General features: G+C 41.1%; 2 protein-coding genes across 3 annotated transcripts in view; both read right to left on the reverse strand.

Moving 5' to 3' along the window:
• Positions 1-685: 685 nt before the first annotated feature.
• On the reverse strand, positions 686-10719 carry slc29a3 (solute carrier family 29 member 3). 2 transcript variants are annotated; one of them, XM_072437430.1, is made up of 7 exons: positions 10590-10719; positions 9865-9917; positions 4741-5100; positions 4049-4131; positions 3171-3397; positions 2682-2844; positions 686-1781 (listed from the first exon to the last, which is right to left on the reverse strand). In XM_072437430.1, exons 3-7 carry the CDS (start codon positions 5047-5049, stop codon positions 1163-1165), a joined length of 1401 nt encoding a protein of 466 aa, XP_072293531.1. In that variant the 5' UTR covers positions 5050-5100; positions 9865-9917; positions 10590-10719; the 3' UTR covers positions 686-1162. The 2 variants fall into 2 exon arrangements, with proteins under 2 accessions (XP_072293531.1, XP_072293533.1); XM_072437432.1 differs by having other exon boundaries at positions 10585-10707.
• A 4929-nt stretch (positions 10720-15648) lies between these two features.
• Positions 15649-26777, reverse strand: part of unc5b (unc-5 netrin receptor B) — a 53361-nt gene continuing 42232 nt past the window's right edge. Inside the window, exons 8-17 of the mRNA XM_072436520.1 lie at positions 26705-26737; positions 23096-23290; positions 21582-21953; positions 20538-20625; positions 20130-20304; positions 19807-20046; positions 18349-18498; positions 17749-17913; positions 16931-17109; positions 15649-16235 (exon numbers count right to left, since the gene is read on the reverse strand). Coding sequence (XP_072292621.1) covers positions 16070-16235; positions 16931-17109; positions 17749-17913; positions 18349-18498; positions 19807-20046; positions 20130-20304; positions 20538-20625; positions 21582-21953; positions 23096-23290; positions 26705-26737 — 1763 coding nt within the window. The 3' untranslated portion in view covers positions 15649-16069. The remainder of the gene's footprint in view (positions 16236-16930; positions 17110-17748; positions 17914-18348; positions 18499-19806; positions 20047-20129; positions 20305-20537; positions 20626-21581; positions 21954-23095; positions 23291-26704; positions 26738-26777) is intronic.

Here is a 26777-nt window from a genome sequence, read left to right on the forward strand (position 1 = left end):
AACAGGTCAAGTTACATTTGAACAGGAGCTTCACAATTCTTGCATCCATTGAACTTGTGAGTTTGTGGAGTTTCTGCTTAAATGTATTTGCAGGATGTCAGAATAGCCTCCCAAAGCTGCTGTTTGGATGTGAACTGTTCTCTTATGCCCATAGCAACCAGTGATGTCTTTGCTGCATGAAGAGGATTGTTATGGAAAACACGGTTCTTTTTTAACATGGAAGAAAGTCAGTCAGAAACTCCACACACTTTACAGAGGTCATTCTTACACCTTCAGGGACCCTAAAGGGAACGACCAGCTCTCTCCTCGAGATTCTGGTCCAAAACATGACTCCACCTCCTCCGTGCAGAGGTCACAGCCTTGTTGGGACATGTTGACCGTCCACCAACCCTCCACCACTCCATCTATCTGGACCCTCCATGGCTGCACGGCACTCATCAGTGAACAAGACTGTTTGAAGATTAGTCTTCATGTATTTCTGGGCCCACTGGAGCTTTTGCTTGTGAGCTTTAGTTAAAGGTGGTTGAATAGAAGGTTTATGCAGAACTGCAAGCTTCTGGAGGATTCTACACCTTGATGTTCACAGGACTTCAGAAGCACCAGCAGCCTCAAATAGGAAAGGCAAGTTTATTTGTAGAGCACATTTCATACACAAGGCAATTCAAAGTGCTTCACACAGCAGGAAAAATACATTTAAAAAAAATACCTGTTTGCTGCTTTGTAATGGCATTTTAGCAAATCCGTGTGTGCTTTAAATCAGCTACAAATCTCTAAATAGAACGATGATCACGTTTACGTTTTCATGAAATAACTAAGGTTTTCATACCTTGTCCAAAGCATTCAACTATTTCACGCTTTTCGGCGCTTGATAGATCCTTTTTCCTTCTCAGTAGTTTTTCCTTTAATTGGACCAAGAGAGTGACTTCACGACCCAAAGAGCCATGAGACACAATTACCATCCATGAGTTTCACTGGAAAACAAACTAAAATTACATTTATGACACTTAAACACAGTGTAAACATTTTACACTGTTATTTTGTATTGTTTGACATTTTCATTTAATGTCACTGTCTTTGTTAAAAAAGCGTTTTGTTGCGGTGTTACAGCACCTACAGTCTGTTCAGTTCGGTCCAGTTCAACCACATTCCAAACATGGTTTTGTCAAATGCCGTGCACAATGAGCACAGAGAAGGCCGATCCAAACGCCAGTCCCAACGTGAGGAAGAACGACATCACAACTCCAGTGGCCTCTGCCAAGTCTCGAGACACAACCTTTGACCCGTATATCATGGGTAAAGTCCCGAGGTAGCCATTGGACAGCCCCAGGAGGCAGTTAAACACTATGGGGTACACGTCATGTGTGAATAACACTGTGTGGAGGTGGTCCCGTGGCTGGTAGTTACAGAACATGAAGAGCGGCACCAGAGCCGAGCGGCACAGGACGAGCGCCGGCAAAACCCGACTGGTTGGTCCCGGCACCTGAAGCCAAGCCGTGGCCTGTCTGCCACAAAAGTCTGCTGCGTTGTACAAGAGGAAACTGGTGAGAGGGGTGAAGTAGGTGGTGGTCCAGGCGCTGCCGCTGGCCTGGTTGACCGACTGGATCCCGGAGGAGACGGCGGGGAAGACCATGATGGAAATGCAGAAGACGTAGAAGACAGACAGGCCCAGGACCCAGGTCTTTCTGAGGATGGGCCGCAGAGGCGGAGTAGAGGCTTTGACTCTGCCGCCCGCCTCATTTATCACAACTGCACTGGAGCACTCTGCGGCCAACATGTAGTGTCTGACAAAGAGGAAAACAACTCAACTATCAGTCAGCTGCAAGTATTTCAGTATTTCACAGATTTTTAGAACTGATGAGAACTTGTAAATGTGGTGATTTTGGTCAAGAATTGTGCTGATTTTTGGTCATCGAAAGTCAGTTTAAATCAATTTAATGAGTTTACTTTTGTTTGCTTAAAGCTATACGCAGGACATCACCAAGAACAAGCTAAAATATAACCATTCAAACAATACGTATATGCTGTAAAAATAACTTATTAAAATAAAATTACAGTAAAGTACAGATAGCTAGTACAGTACTTTTACTTCTGTACTTCATTACTTTCCACCTCTGATTAAAATTTGTGTGTGTTTTTTTTCATTTAGGTGAACCATTTTAGTCACAATAATAACCTGTTAATAATAATAACCTTCCTCTTAAGGTCTTTGTGTCACATGTCCAAATGTAAAAGGCTATTTGTACTTGCATAAACTTTGCCAAGTTTGTTACAACAGATTATTCAATAGGCCTCAAATAGTTTTGACAAATACTTGAAAAAGAAATGACTTGTGTATTGCAATTTCTTCTCTATCCATGAAGCAAAGTTACAACAGCACCATCTAGTGGCTGGTTTGAAAAAAGAAAGAAACGTTTACTAGAATTGAGCAACTATATATTCAATAGAGCTGGGCAATATGGCAACAAAAATCCCTTATATTGATTACATTCTTCATCATAAAAAAACAAAAACAAGGCTTACAATATTAAGTAATGAAATAAACAAGACAGACTTAATTCTGTGGAGCTCCCAATGTAAAAGCCGGAGTAGATCATGGATTTAAAATGATTGGATCCAGATTCAATAAAAAAGGACAATTATTCAGGTTTACTTCTTTACCTGGCGCCCCTGGTCACACTGACCTTGAATACTCCAGTTTTGGCAGCAGAAGGTACGTGACGATGCAGAGGACTATGAAGACATCTGCGGTGAGGAAGTAGGCCAGAGCGCTGTCAGTCACATCTTTAGCCACTGCGAGGTCCGTTATTGACGCCAGAGCGCTCAGGGTTCCTCCCATGGCCTGGCCTGAAACACACACTCAATATAGAGTAAGACGGAAATGGGCTAAAAAAATTTGCGGAAAAAGGTTGCAATAAATTATTTTAGTAGTCGACGAGTAAGCAATAATTTTTGTCGATTAGTCAACTAGTCAAACAGTGTACAATGAGTAAAAATAACAAAAACATTTTCAACCACATAAAGGTTGAATTATGTGGTGACTGAAAGCATCTAGAGAATATTTATGACTAAATTGACAGTTATTTATTGATCGTAATCACTTCGTAAACACGTTGTAAACATTCACTGTACTGACTAAACACAGCTGACTAAAACAAGCCTTTTGTCTGTACCTGAGATGAGGGCCTGGGAGATCCTCATGGGAAAGTGGCCTGAGATGCCGAACACGCTGCCGGAGAAAAGGTTTGAGGCTCCGCTGACGACGGCCACGCTCACTAAAGTCCCCACGAAGAACTCCTTGGTGCAGTTGGACATGTCCACCTTCACCAGGACCGTGGTCACCACAAACACCACCAGGATCACCGCCAGAGACGACAGGATACGCACTTTTGGAGACAACCTGTTCAAGAAACAAGACAGACAGTAAATATTAAAACGTTTTTGTATCAATGTGACAGGGGAATTACTACTTATGATTACACTGAAATATTGTGAATACAATTGAATTAAAAAATAGATATTACATATTATTAAAATGTTAACATAGTTTTAACTCCCAAGAGGAATATTTAAACTATAGAACATATTACTGGTTTTAACAGCCTCTACTCGATATATTAAAGATAATATGGAAAAGATTTTGTTATAATGGACAGACATACATAGATATTTATATAAATAAATATATATATATACACATATATAATACACACATTAATCATATATACACGCACGCGCGCGTATATATAATATAATATATTATGCAATATATATATGTATATATATATATATATATATATATATATATATATATATTATATATAGATGGATAGATTGATCTAACTATGTTACTTTGTACCCATGTTAACAAACTACATCTATATAATTATAATAAGTTAAAATGTAAGGAAAGTGATCTTAAGTTGACACAGTCTGATCTAAATCCTGGTGAAACTGAACGATTGAATCAAGGAAAATCACATTGTAAATGGTCAGAAAACAAAAGGGTCTTTGTAACAAGCTGTTTGTAACTTTAAGAGACAAACCAAACCTGTTGACAAGGACATAGTTGAGGATCAAACACAGAACTGAAGGCACAGTTGACGCGATGGCCAGATAGCTTTCAAAATAGTCCTGAAAACAAGTAAAAACAAGATCATTTTCCTCAGGTTTGGGGACTTCAGTCACAGTCACTTCAGTCACTTTGTACAATCTCAGATAAAAGGAAGTGAAAGGACATTTAATAAGACTGTGATTATTAGTAGTTTAGTCATGCATTCCTCTTTCGCCCCTGCCAGAATGCAAAGGACCCTTTGTCTCATTTCTGATGGAGAGCATTGGTAATATAGTACATGTTTATGACTCATAATCTAATAAGAGATGGACTTTATGTTCAGATATTTGACTGGGAAGAAACATACACGTTTGATAATGTACATTCACTTCACACGTGTTAAAACAACGATAATAACCACAAACAGCAGCTTTGAGCGGTTCCTTACCACATAAACAATGTAAACATCAGTTACAAGATTAGATAGTTAACATGCTGATCAATTAACATTCCTTCAGCCTACAGATTAGCATTAGTCAAATTGTGTACATACGAGATCATTCAGTCAGAACCTGTAATGTTCAAGTGGGAAATGACCGACTTCTCCAATTAAGGTTAATGCATATTCTGCACTGTCTCATTAAATACATAAACTAATCTAAATGCACTTCTCTGGACACCACACTTACACTGAGGTCGGACCGCTCCTCGTCGGGCTTGTTGGGAATGCTGTGGTTGCTGAGCTTGTAGAGCCAATAGTGTTTCGCTGTTATAAAGAAGTTCCAGGGCAACAAAGAGCCAATGCCCATGAGGAAGAAGATAATGTACACAAGATTATACGAGTCTTTGGGGCTGTAGCGCACGGGCAGAGGGACTGACGAGTGAGCGGGCAGAAGACACGCAGTTGAACTTGAGTCTGGATTTTCCTCAAGAGAGTCATGGTCCACAAAAGCAGAGGGGAGATAGGCCGAGTTTAGACTTGGTTCTGTAGCCTCCATTTTAAAAGCAAGATGACCCGAGGTATGTAGGAAATTATTCTGATGGAAAACCTGTCAAAAGAGAATACAAGTTATAGAAAGCAAGTAATTTATACAAAGAAAATATATATACTTCAAGAAAATAAAATTTTAATTATAAACCCGTACAGTTTTTGAGGGATGGGCAATAATTTATTGGTTCTAATATCGGTATCGGTGAAGTCAGAGCGTTTCCCAGATATCATATTGGCATGATATTGACATTTTTGCAGATATTTGTCTCTGTGTGCGCACGTGTCAGTCCCATTTGTCCTCAGTGAATCCGACATGTCTTTTAGAAGAGCCTAATGAGTATAATTGGAAATAAATAAGCAATAAATGAGGCTCCTGCTGCTCAATTCTATGGAAATGTTGTGTCTTTGAATAATATATATTACACATTACACAGTATGGCATAAAACATACAGTATCAATCTCCATGGATAATGTTAAGAAGTATACTTTTAACGTTTCAATTTCCATAGAATCATGCAGACTACGTACCACCTCCCGAAAGTTACACGGCGTCACAAACAAAAATCTTAAAACTGGTAACAGCAAATAGTGCTAATAGGCAACTGCAGAAATATCACATATCGGTATTAGATTATGTCAAGACTTTTCAAGAACTCATTTACAATGGTTATTAGAGAATATTAGGGATGTAACAATAAGAGAAAAGACACGAGACATTGTTTTGCCAAAAGTCTCACAATAATATCGTGGGCCGTTACAACACATTGAATAATAAGTTTCTTTGCTTGAATGCAGTTTTTTGCAGGAACAGCTAAAAAACAAAAGGGAACTACATAGACCATGATCTTTAGCTCCATTTCAGTGCAGACAAAGTGAAAAAATAACTTGGTAAGCACTTTTTATTCTTCTTCTTTCTAATCTTAATTTTAGGAATAAGACAGAATGATTCACACATAAGTATTGTTAAGGAAAAAGTAGCATTTCTACAATTCTGTTGGGACTCTCAATATCGTAATAAATATCATGCTGTGACATGAATATCTAGATGATGCATATTGTCACATCTCTAATAAGATAAGATAAGATATTCCTTTATTGTCCCACATGGGGAAATTTCATTGGTGCAACGCAGGTAGATACAGAGGTAGATACAGAAGAACAGATCACTTATAGGAAGTCTGAAAAACACTTTCAGTAGAAGATCTCCTATAAATAAATAAAAACTCCCATAGACAAATAAATAAATAAATACATAAATACCATTGCATGTGATCACGACAGTAATTGCACATGAATATGTGTCACGACAGCACATAGATTGCACATGAATTTCACATGAATTGCACATGAATTCCAACAGCAATTGCACATATGACAGAGTTGCACATCAGTATTAGGTTAGGTCAGTATTGCGAGTGTTCAGTACTAACAGTTTTTGTTATAAAGTCTGACAGCAGCAGGAAGGAAAGACCTACGGAACCTTTCCTTCGCACATCGAGGGTGGATCAGTCTCTCACTGAAGCTGCTCTCCAGAGCAGAGAGAGTGTCCTGCAGGGGGTGACACTCATGGTCCAGCATAGATGTGAATCTAGCCAGGACCCTCCTGTCCCCCACCTCCTGCACCGAGTCCAGAGCACAGCCCAGGACGGAGCTGGACTTCTTGATGACTCTGTCCAGCCTCTTCCTCTCCCTCTCTGTGATGCTGCTGCTCCAGCAGGCCACACAGTACAGGAGGGCTGATGCCACCATAGAGTCGTAGAAGGTCTTCAGGAGTGGCCCTGTCACTCCAAAAGACCTGAGTCTCCTCAGGAGGTAGAGCCGACTCTGGCTCTTCCTGTACAGTGCGTCTGTGTTATGAGTCCAGTCCAGTTTGTGGTTCAGATGAACACCCAGGTACTTGTATGAGTCCACTCTCTCAATGTCCCGTCCCTGGATGTTCACTGGTGAGGGGGCAGTGGGGTGGCGTCTGCGGAAATCCACCACCATCTCCTTGGTCTTCCCCGCGTTGATGAGGAGGTGGTTCCGCTGACACCAGTCCACAAAGTCCTGCGCCAGTCCTCTGTACTCCGCGTCATCGTCGTCCGTGATGAGTCCGATGATGGCAGAGTCGTCAGAGAACTTCTGCAGGACACAGCTGTCCGTGTCATGTCTGAAGTCTGCAGTGTAAAGGGTGAAGAGAAAGGGCGCGAGGACAGTGCCCTGGGGCGCCCCCACACTGCAGGTCCGAGTGTCAGACACACAGTTCCGGGCTCTCACAAACTGGGGTCGGTCTGTGAGGTAGTCCAGGATCCACTCTGCCAGGTCATACTCCACACCAGCCGTCTCCAGCTTGTCCCTCAGGAGCAGCGGCTGGATGGTGTTGAAGGCACTGGAGAGATCGAAGAACAGGATCCTCACAGAGCTGCCAGGCTTTTCCAGGTGAGAGAGAGAGCGGTGCAGCAGGGAGATGACGGCGTCCTCCACTCCGATGCCAGACCGATATGCAAACTGCAGCGGGTCCATGGCTGAGCTCAAGGTGGAGCGGAGGTGGTCCAGGACTAGCCGCTCCAGTGTCTTCATCAGGTGGGACGTGAGAGCCACTGGCCTGAAGCTGTTGAGGTCTTTGGGGCGCGGTGTCTTAGGCACAGGTACCAGACAGGAGGTCTTCCAGACCTGTGGTACCACCCTCAGCTTCAGGCTCATGTTGAAGACATGCTCCATAACTCCACACAGATCATCTGCGCAGGACTTAAGGAGCCTGGGGCTGATGCCATCAGGTCCTGCTGCCTTCCTCACTTTAATCCTCTTCAGCTCACTCCTCACCTGTGCTGCTGTGACAGTCAGTGGTTGGCAGGGGGACCGTGTGCTGGGGGGATGGGTGAGTCCAGGCGAAGTGGGGAGCTGATGGTCCGGGGCAGATAAGCGAAGAGGAACAGATGCAGGGCATTGTCCAGCTGTGGAAGAGGGAGCATGCAGCTGTGCAGGGGGAGGGGCGGGTGACCGATCAAACCTCAAGAAGTGAGCATTTAAATCATTCACCCACTGTAGATCCCCCTCTGTCTGGGCAGGGGGGATTTTGAAGCCCGAGATGGTTTTCAGGCTCCTCCACACTCCCTGAATGTTCTTTTGCTGCAGCTGCTCCTCCATCCTCCTCTTGTAGCCGGCCTCAGCCTGCCTGATCTTCCTCCTCAGCTCCTTCTGCACAGTCCTCAGCTCCTCCTTGTTCCCTGACCTGAAGGCTCTCTTCTTCTCCTTCAGCAGAGCCTTCAGTTCACGGTTAATCCATGGCTTGTTGTTTGGAAAACACCGCACCGTCCGGGAGGGAACAATGTTCTCAAAACAGAAGTTGATGTAGTCCGTGATGCACTCTGTGATGGTGTTGATGTCCTCCCCATGTGGGTCATAAAGCTCAGTCCAGACAGTGGTGCTGAAGCAGTCCCTCAGAGCCTCCTCGCTCTCAGCAGACCACATCCTCACCTCACGGGACACCACAGGCTGCCTGCGCACGATGGGTTCATACACAGGCCTCAGATGTACAAGGTTGTGGTCCGAGCTGCCCAGGGGAGGGAGGGGGGAAGAGGAATAAGCCTCCTTGGTGTTGGCAAAAAACAAGTCCAATGTTCTATTGTCTCTGGTGGGGCAGGTAACATACTGGGTGTATGTTGGTAGAACAGAAGAGGGAGAAGCGTGGTTAAAGTCACCAGAGATGAGGAAGAGAGCCTGTGGGTGCTGTGTTTGCAGCCTACAAGTGCAGGAGAGCAGTGCTTCACAAGCATTTTCAGCATTGGCAGACGGGGTCACATAGACTGCGATTAAAATCACATGTGAGAACTCCCGGGGCAGATAGTACATAGCTGCTCCCTCACTGTGCAGTGTTCGGGTTTGGACCAGCTCGTGTTCACATATACCGCCAGACCTCCACCTCTTTTCTTCCCGGATTCTCTAGTTCTGTCCGCCCGCAGCAGATGAAAATTGTCCAAACCTACAATAGAGTCTGGCATTTCTGCTGTTAACCAGGTCTCTGTGAAAATCAAGACGCTGCTGTCCCTATAAATCCTCTGGGACCGCATGAGGCTCGCTATTTCCGTCATTTTATTTTGAAGGGACCTCACGTTACCCATGACTACGGCGGGAACCGACTTCCTGTTTTCTCCTCTCTTCTCTCGGAGTTTACGTCCAGCCCGTCTGCTTCGTTGCGTTTTCCTTAGGATGTCCGCCGGGATAACGTGACGATCTCCGGGTAAGACGACTGTTCTCCTCAGTTTCATCAGTTCCTCCTTTGTGTAAACGCGGTACGGCGCCGGCCGGGGGGCGGGGCCGGAGCCGGGGGGCGGGGCCGGGGGACTCAGAGCCAAGACACATCGCAACGACACGACGAAAACACTCAATCCAGCCGAATAAAGTCAAAACAAGTTAATTTAAAGCGATTCCAGTGCGTGTCCCGATCGTTCGTGAAGTTCCTCTTTCATATAAACGTGTATATAAACGTGTACCGACAACACGCCGTACTTTAGCGCGGCCGGAGGGCGCGGGGGGGGGGGGCTGGTGGGCTCGCTCGGAGCTAGCTCACGTCACAACAACACAACGAACGCAACGAAAAACGCTCAAATCCAGCCGAAAGAAGTCAAAAACAGTCGAATTAAAAAACTATTCCAGCGCGTGTCCCTATCGTACAGTAAAATAGTTAAAATATACTAATTATATTTACAACATATAGGAGATAAAGCACAATAAGTGTGAGAAAGAAGAGAGAGCGTTTACACCGGGCTGCCAGCTGTACCAGCGCCTTAAGACGTAATGGTTACTGCAAATATAATACTGTGACATCCGAGTGTAACGTACTTGCTCTCATATATAGAAGAACTCCATGGTCTTCATTGGGTCATCACATCAGTCTAGAAAAGCAAATAAACAAGCCTTACTTTAATAAACACTGATTTGCAACATGACTTAAGTGCAACATTTAGCACCAACACAGGAAATACTTCTCATTATTGCAGGCCTAGTTCTGCTTCATGCCATCTTAAGTCAGCATCAAGGCAGATAGTGTCTGCATGTGTGTTTAAACAAAGTCATGAGACAGTTTTCATGGTCAGAAGTAAAGTCTCTCCACCTTCACAGACAAACACAGGGCTATAACCTGCGCATTACAGAAGTACAAAGGTTGGCAGTCATGAGAACTCTCCTCAGAAACTAACGGGACCATCATGTGTGTAACTAATGAGGAACAGTCTTCACATGATGCTGACCAAAGAGAAAAAGCAATCGTAACCTCAAACTTTCCAAAGAGCAATCCCCACTTCAGCAACTTCACTTCTGGTTTATTGCTGAGGTGTCATCCCCGTTGTTTAAATGGAAAACTTATACATAAAGAGCACGATTTGACCACTATTATCCCTTGCCAAATAGCAATGTAGAGCGAAAGAAAGTGAACGTGCGTATACAATAAAGGTTTAGGGTTAAAAACATTAGCTATAAGGCTAGCTAAACTGATATTATGTTAGCATTTTATGCTGTAAGACTACACACGATTACCAAAATTACCATCAAACATTTGCATACTTTACCGACACAAACGCATCGCTGCAAAAGTCACTTGTTATGAGAGGCAGAGACTTGGAATCTCATATCTGAACAAAAGTCATCGAGCTCCAGCATCTGTAGCTCCACACAGAGCGTCAACAAGCTCACTTCCGGTTCATCCGCGCCCGTCAAAATACGAGCATAATATTCTTTCATAGTAAAAGCAATAATTACACAATTTTATCACACAGAAAGGTTATGTTTTTTATAATCATCACTATTTTATACATATTTTATACCGCTGCAATTATAGGTGGGACATTATCTAAATTAGTTGGACAGGGGGCTCATCCCAGTTCTTTTTTGTTTTGTTTTTTAATCCATTTGCTTTCTATTATCATTTCTGTTGTTTGGAACAAGCCTTTAGACTATTTTAAGATATATTTTCTCAACCCATTTATAGATTTGAAGCGTTACAAAAAACTTAAAATAAAATAATAAATCTGATACTGTAATTTTCTCTTTTTGCAGGAGGTGTCACTGTTGATCTTTCTTATCAACTCATGTTAAAGTGACTTTTAGTCATACATTTTAGTGTTTAGTATTTTAGTGCCATTTACACCTAAATCATATTTTCCACCTGAAAATAGAGGAACGATTTAAACACCCAAATTATACACCTACATACACCTTTGTCAGGACAATTAACCTGTGAAGACGTTTGGTGTCTATTGAGTGTCTTCAAAAAGAAACTTCAAAGAGACACACACTTATGCTTGTATTTTCCATCTTTAATGAAGCTTGCGGTGCAGAGGTGAGTTGGGGTGAAACCGCAGTCATTTCAGTGCATTATAAAGGCTCAGTGAACTCAGCACTCCGGTGGCACAGGGGTCTGTAATTAGCAGAACACCTATAATGAAACAGGTGCAGGTGAAAGAGTTGTCATTAGAGTCACACAACACTGCACATCTATGTCCATGTCCTCAAATACAAGTCACACACAAGAATGGTTCATCAAACTTAACACAGCTTTGATGTGCATTTCAGTGCCATGAGGAGAAATGTGTATGTACTGGAGGTGGAGATGTATTGAAGAATGGATAATATCACATTTGTTTTTTGGAGACCATGAAAACTAGAAAATGGAGTAGATTCATTAGCTTTTATACTCTAATGATGTCAGAGTCCCACACAGGGAGCAAGGACCAAATTTGTACTTTGCCATAAAAAATCCCAAAGATAAATTCACAAACGTTTAATCTAATTCTATCTATTAGTTACTAGACCCTAGAACTGTATTACAACAAAAATCTGCATCCTAACTATTAATTTCAGTCCCCCCATCTGTATTTAATATTATTTATTAAATATTATTTATTATTCAATATTTAATTATTTGGCCTATAAAAAAGGGAGTGTCTGCAGAGCCGCGGCGCGCAGCCGAAACTGCCATGTTATTTTTGTGTGTTAGGGTTAGGGTTAAGGTTAGGGTTAGAGTTAAGGTTAAGGTTAAGGTTAGGGTTAGGTTTAAGGTTAGGGTTAGGGTTAGGGTTAGGGTTAGGGTTAAGGTTAAGGTTAGGGTTAGGGTTAGGGTTAGGGTTAAGGTTAAGGTTAAGGTTAGGGTTAAGGTTAAGGTTAAGGTTAAGGTTAAAGTTAGGGTTAGGGTTAAGGTTAGGGTTAGGGTTAAGGTTAAAGTTAGGGTTAGGGTTAAGGTTAAGGTTAAGGTTAAAGTTAGGGTTAGGGTTAGGGTTAAGGTTAGGGTTAAGTTTAAGGTTAAAGTTAGGGTTAGGGTTAAAGTTAGGGTTAGGGTTAAGGTTAAGGTTAGGGTTAGGGTTAACCTTAGGGTTAAGGTTAAAGTTAGGGTTAGGGTTAAGGTTAGGGTTAGGGTTAAAGTTAGGGTTAGGGTTAAGGTTAGGGTTAAGGTTAAGGTTAGGGTTAGGGTTAAGGTTAAGGTTAGGGTTAGGGTTAAGGTTAAGGTTAGGGTTAGGGTTAACCTTAGGGTTAAGGTTAAAGTTAGGGTTAAGGTTAGGGTTAGGGTTAAAGTTAGGGTTAGGGTTAAGGTTAAGGTTAGGGTTAAGGTTAAGGTTAGGGTTAGGGTTAAGGTTAAGGTTAGGGTTAGGGTTAAGGTTAGGGTTAAGGTTAGGGTTAAGGTTAAGGTTAAGGTTAGGGTTAGGGTTAAGGTTAGGGTTAAGGTTAAGGTTAAGGTTAGGGTTAGGGTTAAGGTTAAGGTTAGGGTTAGGGTTAGGGTTAAGGTTAAGGTTAAGGTTAAGGTTAAAGTTAGGGTTAGGGTTAAGGTTAGCCATGAGGCTATAACGGGCTATAAGGGAAATGCCGCGGTCCCTGAAACTGAGCGGCCATTTGACCGCGCCGCGGCTCTCCAGCCACAGCCTATAAAAAAACTAAACTAAACTCAAAAACTAAAACTAGTAGAAATGAGCTAAAAAAGAAATGCCCTTTGTAGTTAACTTAGTGGTACGTTTGAACAAATTCATCGAGATGCAAAATGCAGATGTAAAAAAAAATATATAGAGATATTCATTTTTGTCTATATCATCCAACTCTAGTTTGTATAGCTGACCTAAAGAGGCTGGAAGGTCTTCCACCTGCTTGTCTCCATGGAGATGTATTTCCTTTGCCAAGAAAGCAGGATGGCTACAGGTCATATCTGTGAAGAAGCGCTCCATGCAACTCACAGTAAGTGGACATTTTATCAATGTTTTTTCAGCAATAAAAATACCATGTAATAAATGTACAATAGGTAAGTTTAATGCCATACTGTGCAACATTCCAGGTAAAGCAACATCTTCATGGAGAATAGAAGGGATGAAGCCCTCCAGCAAAGTTAAATGGTTTTCCAAACACAATCTCAATTCAAGCACATGCTGCAATTTTGTGTCGTATTTTAGCAAATACTGTGCATAATAGTGCAGTGCAATACTGTGGAGAAATAAATATTGTCATTTTACTGGCCTCCCTTGCTCTTTCTGTCAAAACATATTCTAATTAGGCTTGAATTTGCATAACAGACAGAAACACAAGACACACATTCTGCTAAGAAATATAATTTATTGCATAAAAATTATATTTAGTTACAGGTAAGAAGGCTGGACATTTATTTACAATTAGTATCATACAGAGATAAAATAATGTCAATGTTTTGTTTTTGTTTTTTTGCGAAAGTGTCTCCTCAAACAAAGGCTACATTATTTTCTTTGAAGGGAGAGAGTTGTTTTCCACCCAGATCCAAAATATCATTCATCCACCGAAATAAAGCAAAACACTGCCGACTTTAGCTACTCGTTTGTGCCAAAGTCCTTTCTGGGGTCCATAGATATGTTCAATAAAGTCACAACACGTTATATATTTCATTGTCCTCATTCAGTAGTAGTTTTCTTTTAAACTTGGCGACCCCATTGTTCACATCCGGGTGGGACACCTCCACAACATACTCTGGTCACGTCGTTCCACTCTTTCACCCACAGCTTCACTGCGTTACGGTACAAAATAAAAACCCTGTCAATGTTTTTAAAAATAGAATCACTTTTGCAGGGCACAAAATAAGTCAAATGCTTTTTTTTCTTTTCCTTTGCACGTTTGCATAGCACTTACAAAGAGAAATGACAGATTTGTGGCCGTCGCAACCTACGATATTGTGCACATACTCTGCCCACTCACACCGTTCACATCCACACAGTTCATTCATACAGAACAGGGACTCCAATTCACTGCAAAAGAGGAGGGATACTGCCTGTGTTTTGGTATTGTGTGTTTTCTCCAAGATGTGAACACTTTTTTTTTTGCTTTAAATAATAAAATCAAATGAAAAACGATGAAGCTTTTAAGAAATTACGTCTTGATTACTAAAACAAATGCAAGTATGACTCCTGGCGGTAACGTCGGCGGTAAAAGTCTAACAGTTTTGCTCGTAAACGGCGCAAACAATTAGATATGATGATGAAAAACGAAATCGTAAATGTACAAATTGTGAAAACTGTCTGGTTATTTTTGCTTCTGTCGAGCCAAGGCATTTAACAACAGTGACAATTAAATGTTAAAAAATAAAATACAGACTTTTCAGTATATGTACCAACCACCTCCACGTTTGACGGAATCATAAAATCTTAATATATTAGCATAAAAAACGAATACGTATGGTTTCAATATAAAATGTGCAGCTATATCTTTCCCATTTGGCCTGTTCTACTATAGAGTAAAAACATAACAGCAGCTCAGTAGCCTAAACAAGCACAAATGATAAATGGGCCTATGCATTCATACCGGCATAAACACAAGAAAAGAAGAAAAAAATAAAATCCACAAATATGGATAATAACATAAAGGGCGTTCCCCAAAGGAAACTTTTAATGGGTGGCCAGAAATGTCTCTGTTGTTCACTGTCGAGAGATCGGAGTCGTGTTTGAGGAATGCAAGAGGAGAGGAAACACACCCCTGTTAGTCCTAAGGATACGCAAAGGCTTTGAGGCATTTGTTGGTACAATATAAAGAGTCAGTTTGCTGTGTAGTTGCCCGCCAATAATTCCGTAGAAAAACTTCAAAATACAACCTCCCGCTGAAAAGAAGACACAGCCTTTTAATCAACACCCAAAGAAATGTGCTCTAATCGTGGGGTCCTTGAGTGATTTGTCAGACGTGTAAGTGGTAGATGGAGTAGAAATACTTGCTCAAGTAACCGTGAGCCAATTCATCACTTGTTGTTGTTGTTGTTGTTGTTGTTGTTGTTGTTGTTGTTGTTGTTGTTGTTTTATGGCGGTCGGCATCCAAGTGTTGCATTACCGCCAGACTTTATTCCTCAGACTTTGTCGTAGTCCTCAGACTCTGTCGTCTTTCGACTTCGTCTTTCAGAGTGTCCTTCTTTGATGTTCAGCGCTTCCGCCGCACAGCTTTATTCTTTAGGCTTCATTCTTTAGGCTTTGATACTTCCAGTTGTTGCTTGGTATCTTTCAGCCGTGTGTCGCCTGAGGAGTTTTATTCTGTCGTCTACAGCAACCGCAGAGGGACAAAAAAGGGTCTGAGCGAGACGATGTCCAAATGCAAAGCGCCTGCTGCAGGTGAGATGGCTCGTGCGCGTCATGCTGCTACAGAAAACATGTCATGTACTTCGGTGCTCGCTGTGGTGCTTGGGAAATTTAGTTTGCGTTCCTGACGAAGCCACTTATATACAATGGGACGAGAGCGTAATCATTGCAAAGGCCGTCTAAGCCGCACGGGGCACATTTCTGTTTAAATATATTACTGTTATATTAGACTCTGGTGGGGCAAGGCAACACTGATTGGCGGATTGAAGCAGAAGTGCGCTTTAGTGACAGTGGAATGGCCCGTGTGGGGATGGGTCGTGGCGGAGATGCAGCGACAGCGGCTGACGAGGGGCCAGTGAAAGGAGACGAGGCGGAGGCGACTCATATGAAGTAACAAAACACTGGGCTTGTCATTCCTGTCGTGTGCATATTCTTAGGCAGCGGGAACGTTTTCATCGTCTTGCTTGCGCCCATGTCCCTGGGACCAATCAGCAGTCTCCGTCCGTCGTCATGACTACCAGGACCTCGCTTTTGCCCATCTCTTCGAGCGCGGATGCCAAAGAGACCAGGTCGGCATCGCTCTGGTGACAGGCCTCCCACAAGTCCAGGAGCACACCAGTCGGGCTCGGCTTTGTGGCGAAGTAGTTCAAGTACCTTTGGGAGAGAACACGCGGTTAGTTCAGTCACTGTACATGGAAAATGTCTGAATCACAGCGTTTTTAAGATTTGGACTTTTAAGCAGCTTTTGTGGAAAAGTCAATAAATGAAGTGGACAAAACAATATAATTAACAAGCTTGAGCTATCTGTTCCAGGAATACAATCCCAATGATGCACTCCAACAATTTTCATCTTTTTTTTCTTTTTTCTTAATGTCAGAAGTGTCTCTTGTTCTTCTCTGTTGAGAGATTGGAAGCGCGTTTGAGGAAAATGAGAGCGTAGAGATGAGAGAACAGACACCCCTGATAGTCAAGGCGCAAAGGCTTTGATGCATCTGTTGAGCCAATATAAAGAGTCAGTTTTCAGTTTGCTGTGTAGTTGTCTGCCAATGGTTCTGTGGAAAATACAACTTCCAGCTGAAAAGAATACGCAGCCTTTTTCTCGATGCCAAAATAAATGCTCTAAATGTAGGTCCTTGAATGATTTGTCAGGAGTAGATGACGGAGGCTAACTAACTAACTACAAGACTAACTACACCTACTTTATTCAATTTTGACGTGTTTAGCTCTACATATTTCTGGTCTGTTCAAAGTGCAGCATGGTTAAACCTCAGCATTTTTTTGGAACGGAACTTGAACGAGAAAAGTTACGGATTTCAATAAACAGTCACTAAAAATAAACCACATCTGACCTGTCAAAGCCTAGGCTCCGTGCGAGTAGTCTCCAGTCACAGCCGCGGGCGCTGGGTGCGTCCAGACTGGCACAGATCTTATGGCGGATGGAGTCGGGCAGGCGAAAGGCATAAGGTCCCACTTGAGAAGAAGGCAGACAGGCTCCTCCAGACGGGAGCGGCGAGTGTGGAGGTAGAGTCTGAACACACGATCAAAGCTGCATTAGCCCTGTTCTGTTAAGTCATGGTGTATCAATAAAGCACCCATAATAGGCTTTTTAAGATCCTGTTGCACATTTTACATTATATAAGTTTAAGGATATAGAATAGGATATTATGCATTTTTTGTATTGTTAATGGCCATGCTCTGTCTTCACTTTTGTATTTTGTGCTTTAACAAAAATAATACACAAGGATTAAAAGCACAGAAAATGTTGCATCAGTCTGTGCTCCCTCATCTGGATTCGGGGTTAGCACGCCCTCTACAGTGCATGTAAACAGGATGACTAAAATGAGTGTGATTTTTGCAAAATACAACTCCAGGTACAGTATGTTTTTGATGAACTATGTTATACTCAGAAAATTCAATTTGCATGACATGTGCCCTTTAGAATCATGTATATGTGAGTTTGTGTTATTCCTTGTCCCTTTGAATTCTTGGCTTAGGTGTTTGCTTCCAAAAATGCAATAACAAAAACTTTCTTCTGCATCTTCTTTTATTCTGTTTGAGACAACTTGTGGATTACTGTAATATCCCTGAAGGAAACAAAACTACTGCGGTTTTGTTTTTGAGAATGACAAGCAAAAAAAGGCTGCTGTCTCATAGTTAGTGGCAGTACCTCCTGGATGTCTGTGTGTAGCTGGAATATCTGTCCCTCTCCCTCCACTTGTCTGACACAGATTTTACAGGTGATCTGCGACACGGCCAGGCTGCCCCTCTCCAAACTGAAGGTGCAGTGCAGGGGCCGCTGACTGCCACTCCAGATGTGATAAAATGGAATTTCCTGGGGGAAAAAAGTAAAGTAATGGAACAAATGCCAAAAACAGTATTATCTACAACATTGTGAGAGTCACCCAGTATAAAATGTGGAGCCTTTCCTTTCAGGGACAGCACAATATGGTTTATTTCCATCAAGAGACTCTGGGTATGTCAGAATACAATTTATGCATTGCAGTGTATAGTCCATAAATAAAGGCCCTATCAGATTTCCTGTTTATTTATTCAGAATGGGGTTAGCCAGCAATCTTTATAGTGGAGCCATGAGAATGCAGCCGGGGTTTTTGTGTTTACAACAACTGGAAATAGTCAACTCCAGCCTCCATTTTCAAAACAAACAAAGCATTTTACTTAAGTAGACTGCAACACAGGGAATTAGAATAGTCGCCTGTGCCTCATTTGGCATTTGGACTGAGCAAACAACTGCATTTTTGGGTGTTACCTGGTACTTAGCCAGTAGTTTGCTTCTCCAATGTGTGTGTGGGATGTCGTGGATGGAAAGGCGGAGGTTGTGGTAACTGTCTTTGAAAAGCAATGGCTTGGGATCCTCCAGCAAAACTCCGCCCAGGCTCCGCTCAAGGTCCAGCACCTCCTATGAGCAGACAGAGAGGAATGATAATGGCTTTGTCAATACTTGTAATGCATTCAGCTTCTCACACAAGACAGAAATTTTAATGACCTCGAAGGACGCAAAGTGGGAAAGGCAACAATTTATAAACAGAGGAAAAGTGTAATGTCATTTCAGCACACTGCAGTACAAACTGTTAGGTTGAGGAATTTGTGCATTCTTTGTTTGGATAAGATAGCAGAGCATTGATGTGTCCCACGATGGGTACATTCTAGTATTGCAATGGAACGGCAGAGGAAAAGAAACATGCAATAATAAAATCACTATTTAACCTGACTCAAATCTAACACAGACAGTTTAAAAGCACATGTGTATTAACATTCTTTTAAAAATTGGTCTAAGCAATGTATTAAATAAAAAAGTAGTTTATAGGCAATAAAAGAGCCATGTTGTAAGAAAAGGCAATAATTTATGGAAACAAACAGTTCCCTCTCTAATCAGCTGCAACTAAGAGTTTTATAATAACAAACAGACAGTTAGGATATAAAAAGTTTACAAGTCTGAGTGCACAGATAAAAGTGTTCAACAGCAGGAAACATTGCCAATTTTATGCGCAATAATTTTGACAGTTCATTTTATCATGAAGGGCATAATTGCTTTATTGCAAATATTTTAAAACTTGAAAGTGAATAATCTATGGAAACAAACAAACAAACAAACAAACAAACAAACAAACCATTCACGTTCTACACAAATGCTACAAGACGAGTTTGATAATAACAAATGAACAGTTAGGATATCCATAGGTTTCAGAATGATCAGGAATCAGAACTTTTGCCATAGCAATTAACAATAGAAAAAATTGTGTTTGCATCTTTTTAATGGGAAAAATGCATTCAATAAAAAGTTAGGGTTCCGACTTATGATCTGGACGACTGACAATAAACCCCTAAATGTAGTGGGCCAACGTTTAGTTAAAGAGCTCAATTAATGATTGGTCCGTCTCCACACGTCATGTTGAAGTCGGGCAGCAGCTTTTGACCCGAGTTCCCGATTTGTTGTTTTTACGAGCGCTCATTTACATTTTTCAACTCGGACAAACCTTTTCCCGAGTTTCTGAGGACCACACACACAAAAGTCCTGAAAATCTTACATAAAAGGAAGCTAAAACCCATACATAAAAGTACGAGATAAAAGTATACAACCTCCAATTCTACGAGCAATCATAAATTCAATATTGCGTTTTATCATTGAACCTGTAATTGCTTTCTTGTTTATCTATTAAAAGTTGGCTCAGGGACAGTTGAAAACACAGATGAACTCCGCCTGTACCTTTAGCGCATGTGGCGTGTCGTGAATGCAGTAGACTCTCAGGCTGTAGTCCAGGGAAAGGCAGGGTGATCTGGGTGCAAACAAAGCCAGCTGCAGCCTCTTACACGCCGGCTGCGGGGGGCACGACTGTCCCACCAAACCGTACGTGCCCAACTGCTCCATCAGGACATGGCAACTCTCCTCTTCTAACTGCAGGTAACACGGCGAGGACAGCGTTTCCTCTCCCACCGTCAGCACCTCCTGCAGTCGACAGCAAACAAGTTATAACAATGTCGCAGCGTTAAATTGTTGTCACCATTTGAGGCAGTTTGCCGCTCACTCACCTCCCATGCACCCTGGTGTGTCTGTGTCTTCAGTGTAAGGCTCCAGTCTGGTGTCGGGGTGTCCAGTTGGGCACAATGGGGTAATGTTAGCACCACGGGTCGGTTCAGCAGCATCCCAGACGGACCGCAGCTCACCACGGGGCTAAGGACTGTCTGGCTGCCCTCCGAGGGAAGCCTGTCCATTCAAAAGACACATAGAGGCTTTAATAGTCGCCGAAACATTGCACCAAACTGTGATTTTTGAATGGAGCACGCTGCCGTCAAGTGATGGGAAATTGTTGTGTAAATTAAGCCGCGGTCGGGGAGGCAAAAATTGGCAGAAAATTTGACAGAGGGAACATTTTGATTGAGGTGAGAAATAGGTCTTGCCGTGTTACTGATTGTTAATAAAAAATAAATTGTGCTTACGTGGTTTTGTCCCATTTGTTGATGATGAGGTACATTTCGTAGAATTTCCCCTGAGGGATTGTGCCTGGAGGGACAAGTAGACTTACACCTGTGGGAGACAAAATTAACTCTAGTTAAAGCTCACATCAAAGGGAAGATTAGAAGTACTAACAGCTTTGTGTTTTATGCAAGTACATTTATCGGGCCATGTAACTGACTAAACATGGGCCTTTTCTCATTTTGTTATTCAACAACAACATGGCATTTTAATTTATTACATTTATTCTTGTTTACTGCTGTATTTCCAAATTTTGACAGCACATCAAATTAGCATAGACTACTCTTTGTACAGTGTTTAGTCAGTATTTATGAACATTTTGACCTGATTGAATACTCCTCATTTATTTGGTTGGCGTTGTCAGTAGCTTTTATTTTAAAAACAAGAAAAATAAGAAACAATTCAAGGTATTTAACAAGACAAACAACTTTACTCACAAACAGAAATGATCATTTACAGTGCAAACTTTGTCATTTTATTTTCAGAATGAAATGACTGATTTCCAAGATTGTTGCTCTATTTATGTAACATGACTCCTTTTTTATATTTATATTCTCACATATTTTACTTTGACACAAACCATTTCTTCTCTTTGAACTATGAATACTTTGTTTTCAACCTGTCAAAAGACTATTCTATTTTACATTACATTAATAATGTAAATGTAATTAATTAAGTTGAATTGTGCGTATAAAATGATAATAAATATGTAATTGTGATCTCGGACTCCAAACTCCAACAAAGGAGATTATAGATGGATACTTGTGGAGAGTACTTTTGGCAGTGAAAAGCAATAACAAGGAGATGGACGACTGGAACGGAGCCAGGCAATGGGATAAATACAAAAGGGGTCTTTATACAGCCTTCTCTTTTTCTTTTTTACTTTCTTGCACTTGCGTCTTGTTCTGGTTGTTCTTATTTTGTGTTTTATTCGGCAAAAACAACAAAAAGAAAATCATGGAATCATCTCCTCCCAATACATTGTTCTCGTGTACCTTTCTTCTTACCAGTATTTGGGATGGTGAGGCGCCCTCCCAGATGCCCCAGAGTGGCGCTGGTGCTCAGGCCTGGCTCTCTGGACAAAGTGTGACTGTAAATGTCCCGGTCTCGCCCCACTGTCCCGACCGACTTCAGACTGAGGATCTCTCCATCGCCCCCGTACACGTCCGTGGGCAGCTCCAGCGAGGACAACGTCGACGAATTGTACACCTTAATTTTGAGACTGGGGCAGAGCGGGTCCAGCAGAGGCGAATTCGTCATCGGGATTTTGTGTGGGCTATCGTTAACGTCATGCTGCAGAGAGAAAAGTGGTCCTCGGAAATGTCCCGCTGTGGCCGTCAAATCGGGAGGAGCCGATGGGTGGAGGGGGTGACTGTTATCTGCGGACAAGAGAGAAGAGATAAGACATTTTTTATGATTGGAAAGACAGCTTAGTCCTCTGAACGCGATGCAAGAGAAATTGATTAATGCCGTTAATTAATGTTTGATGGAGAGTACAAGGGAAAGGGGCTCCATGACAAAATGTAAAAAATGTTGTGCAGCCAAGAATAGAGAAGTTATGGTGGTATAAAAATAATCTATTAAAAGTGGTGGCTCACATTAATAGAACTTTCGGGGGAAGATGTTTCTGTTGTTTAGTTTAATTAGATGCCAATAAACAACTGAAAGATCTACAAAGTGTTCAACTCAAAGGCATTTTATGAAAGGCTTTCGTCCAACTTTCTTGATAACAGTTAAGGAGAACGTAGACGTAAGTTGAAAGTTGTTGAGTGAAATAAGATAAAGATAGCAAGGCAGAGAAGTCTGTGGTTGCAAAAGAGAAAACAAATTAAATCTGGTTTGGTTCAGCAAAGTTCATTATTTTCATATTTAAATATTTTAATACACGGTTGACAAACGTGGACATTGATTAGTTATTGACTCTGGCCAGGTGAAACTGAATTTAGTTATTTAGTCTGTGTAATCTCTCATTTGGTCAGGAGTGATCCATCAAATTTGCTTTTAAAAATCATAGTCATTAGAAAGTCATTCTAAAAATAATTTAGTTTATAGCTTAATTTCATGAGAAGAGTTAACACATTATTTTGGGACGAGTGGGAGATATGCAAAATTAGAATAGCGAGTATAATGGCTATAATTACTACGTACTATTAAAAATGAACTCAGTAACATCTAGTTTAAACAAGGGAGTGATATTTCTGCAATTTGTTATTCATTTTATGGTCCATTCACATTGGGTGTGATCCTTTTTTACGACAACCAAGACATTTACAGATTTCCTGATGCTTTGTAAAAATATCTGAATATCATTAGAGATAATGCTAAAAAAAGTCATATTAATTATTTTTAATATGAAACACATTAATTATTGTGAAAAAGATTACCGGTACAATAGTGCACCTTAATATTTCACTTTTGTGTGTGTTTATAACAAGGCAAAGTGAAGTGTGAGCTGCCAAATGAATATCTAAACAAACAGGAAGCGTGTTAGATTCATGCAAATGTGGGCGTGTGAACTCACCCTGGCGCGGGGGCTTGTAGTTGCCAGGATGGAAGGCGGCAGTAAGCGCTGAAGAGGAGTCTGTGATGTCAGCGTGGAGGTGACGGCATCTGCGGCGATACGCCAGCACGCCCACGCAGAGAACCAGGATCACACACAAGAGGAGGGCACCCATCAGACCGGCATAAACTGCAACACCCATGCCAGGGGCCAGCGCTGTGGGAGACAGAAACACATATGTGAGAAACACAGACGTACATGAGGAGGCTGAGAGGGTGAAGTGAGGCAGGCACAGACAGGAGGGCATTTGTCAGGGAGAGACTGGGTTAATATAGCTGCCAATCAGTGGTGTCATGTTCAACTTTGTTTGGTTACCACCTATTTTGGATCTGGTTACTGTGTGAGCTACTGTGTCCAAGTCATTTCCCTTGTGGATCAATAACATCTTAAGTCCGTCTAGTCCTTAGTGATTGGGCATAAAATAGATGTCATATGCCCTTACGTTTACATATAATACATATAATACATTATCTATCCAAGGTTGGGACTGGCACAAACAAAATAAATACCGGATTTAAACAATTTTTATCAGGATATCCGACCAAACAGAGTAAACAGGGTTAATACAGAAACTATGTGATCGAATGGGTTTTTGTCTTGACTTACGATTATTATGTGTTTTAAAGAATGCTTAGATTGTCTTATAGATTAAGCATAGCTTGATGTCCTTGTTTACGCAACACTACATTTATACAGACTTAGTATCGACACAATGGCACAGTGGCTTGTGACTAGGGATGTCAACATTATTTGGTTAATCAATAATTGTGATTATTCAGGTCACAATAACCTTACTAACTAGAAAATAACAATCATGACAATGTTACAATGACTTCATATTCATACTTTATATAGTTGAGAAATACATCTAACTTTTGTATCTGTTTCTGGCACATTAACTGTGACTTTCAGAAAGTTCAATTACACAAAGCTGGTCTCAGACTTGAGTAATAGTAGCGTGTTTGACAATGGGAATGGAATAAAATTAAAGATTTCACAGATGTTTGTTCTGAGTAATTGGGAATAATAGTCAAACCGGGCTGTTTTTTCTCACAATAATCGTAACATTTGTTACTACGACATCCCCACTTGTGACTTATCACAGGTTTGTCTATTTGTCTTTCCTCTGTGTTGCTGAAAATCTTCATATTCTCGGGATAGAAAATTTATGTATACTTAAGTAAATTTCCCTAATGGCAACAGTAATGAAAGAATGACATCTCATGAGGAAAACAAGGCAGAAAACACATCATATAAGCAATAGAATTTCTGAAAAGTAAATTTAAATAGATTATTTTTTCATAGCTGTCTATATTGGGTCTATGAGTCATCTTGCTCTCACAGTACATTTATATCTTTTTCTTTCTCTAACCAGACAGCTGCCATACTTCCTATCTTTTCTATCTGCAACAGGAAGTTTGATTGGAGAGCAAACAAGGCAAAATTAAAGCAAATGCAATTAAATTTCTCTATGTGGCTCTGACTTTGTAGCAGGAGAAGGGAAAATTTTGAAGTGGGGTGTAAATTATAGATGTCGGCGAACACACCACACTATAATAATACATGAAGGCATTAGAGACATGTAGCTGCCTGCAGGAGGAGCCTCCACACAGCCTCACAGCCAATCAGATTACAGCAGAGCAGTTGCCCTTGGCTTCACCAACTCCCCGATGGGCACAGCTTTCCCGCGGGGTTCTGAGTTAAGACTGGTCAACGAGCCTCAACCGTGTTTCCTCATTTGGACTTGACAACGACCTAACTGAGCCACACCATTTAAGCAGGGATGAGAAATGAGTCATTGATTTATTTATATATTAGATCGAATCCAAAGTTATAGTTATTCTTAATCGACTGCTGATTTAAAAGCTTAAACTCTGATGCCATTGTCAGCCAAATATTGAGGTCATAAGCACAGCAGTGCAGAACAAGGAGCTCATTCAAAACAAGAACAACTTTTATGTCATATAAAAGGTTTGTATTTTATTCTTTAAGGCTGCAACTAACAATTATTTCTACTGCACATCAATATATTTTAAGTACAACTAAATATGTCTTGAAAGGTGGTGACGGAAGGCTTCTAGTTAGAGAATATTTACGAATAAAGTGTATTATAAATGAAAATCTAGGTAAAAAAAAATATATATATATGTATATTTATTCAATAATTCCACTGCCTTATATATAAAAAGCTCCTTTCGTATGTCTTTTAAAGTCTGTAGAGTCCTGATAACAATACAATCATCAAAAAATAAGGCAATTTTATTTTATTGTCGCCTAGTCACAGGTAGTCGATTAATTGTTGCAGCCCTACTAAACATCTCAACTTTTACTACTTTTAACTTAGTAGTCTGTGGTAGACCCACTGAAGACAAGGTGGGAGAGACAAATCTGGATAAACGGAGAAGCTACAGAGAAGAGGCAATTTGGCACGCGCAGACGGGCCGGTGTTTGATAAGGTTTTGATTTGTTGAGAGGGATTATGAGTGCGGCAAGGAGAGAGGAGATAAGGAAGGAAGTGCTTTAGGAAACGGGCCCGTGTTAAAAGAGCAGGAGAAGAAGTGGAAAAAAAATAAATAAACTACAGACACTGCACAGAGGAGCAGCGAGAGGAGCTGGAGGCAGACAGGCTGGCAGAGGCTGGAGCTCACGTGGCACGACGGGAGCAGATCCGACAGACGTCTGCACTTATTACCACAAACCCAACAATGGAGAATTAGGTGCATTACAATCCACGCTTCTCTCTCTGCTCGGAGCCAAAACGACACGCTGAGCTCAAGCGGCGTCCACCTCTGCATTTGGGATCAAAGAGCTTCACGTCTAAAGCCACGGCATCACTCTCATTCTTAGAGACGATTAATATTATGCCCTGTTTGTCAACGCTCTTCATCGCCGTTTGCAGTCAAATGCAAACGTCAGATTTAAACAAACACAGAAAGGAAGGTACGGCATTGTAAATAACAGGTTTATTTGAAAACTAAAGGGACTCATTCTGTGCAAGTCAATTTTAATTATCTTTGTGCAATAATGTTAATAATTCAAAACAATGTGGTAAGGTCAACTGGACATTCTTTTTAATTTTTAATGAAAAACATTCAAAAAAAAAAACAATAATGATAATAAGGGGTTGGGAAAGGGTAATTGACATAATAATAATGTTTTGAACTAAAAGGAAAGTTGGACTGGCCAATAATGTCATGTAAGTGTTCTTCCTTCTATTAAAAAACCTCGACTTTCATTTTTAGACTTTTAATCAGTGCCGAAGTTCATGCTTCAACGTCGGAAATAGAGATTATTATATATAAAGATTATTATTATGTTGTTTGGTCATGATGCCAACAATCATGAATAATCCGAAAAAATGCCCAACCCAAATGGAAAATTAAAGTCGGTCAAGAAACAGTTTAACCACAAGATAAGCTCACAGAGCCCATAGAAAAAGCACGGGATCAGACTTATAACTACGCCACAAAGTAGTAGTAGTGTGCCAGTCAGACATTTACATACGGAATAAGGACAAGAAGCAAGAGGAAGGAGCAGCGAACAAGTGAAGTCATGGGAAGGTGGACTTACGGTGGCTTGTATGTTCAATAGAAACCTTTTTATCTGTTTGAACAGGAGAAGAAAAAACAAAAGAAAAAGGAAA

This window comes from Eucyclogobius newberryi, unplaced genomic scaffold, assembly GCF_026437365.1.
Source record: "Eucyclogobius newberryi isolate DKJ021-1_F unplaced genomic scaffold, fEucNew1.0.hap1 SCAF_8, whole genome shotgun sequence".
NCBI classification, from domain to species: domain Eukaryota; kingdom Metazoa; phylum Chordata; class Actinopteri; order Gobiiformes; family Gobiidae; genus Eucyclogobius; species Eucyclogobius newberryi.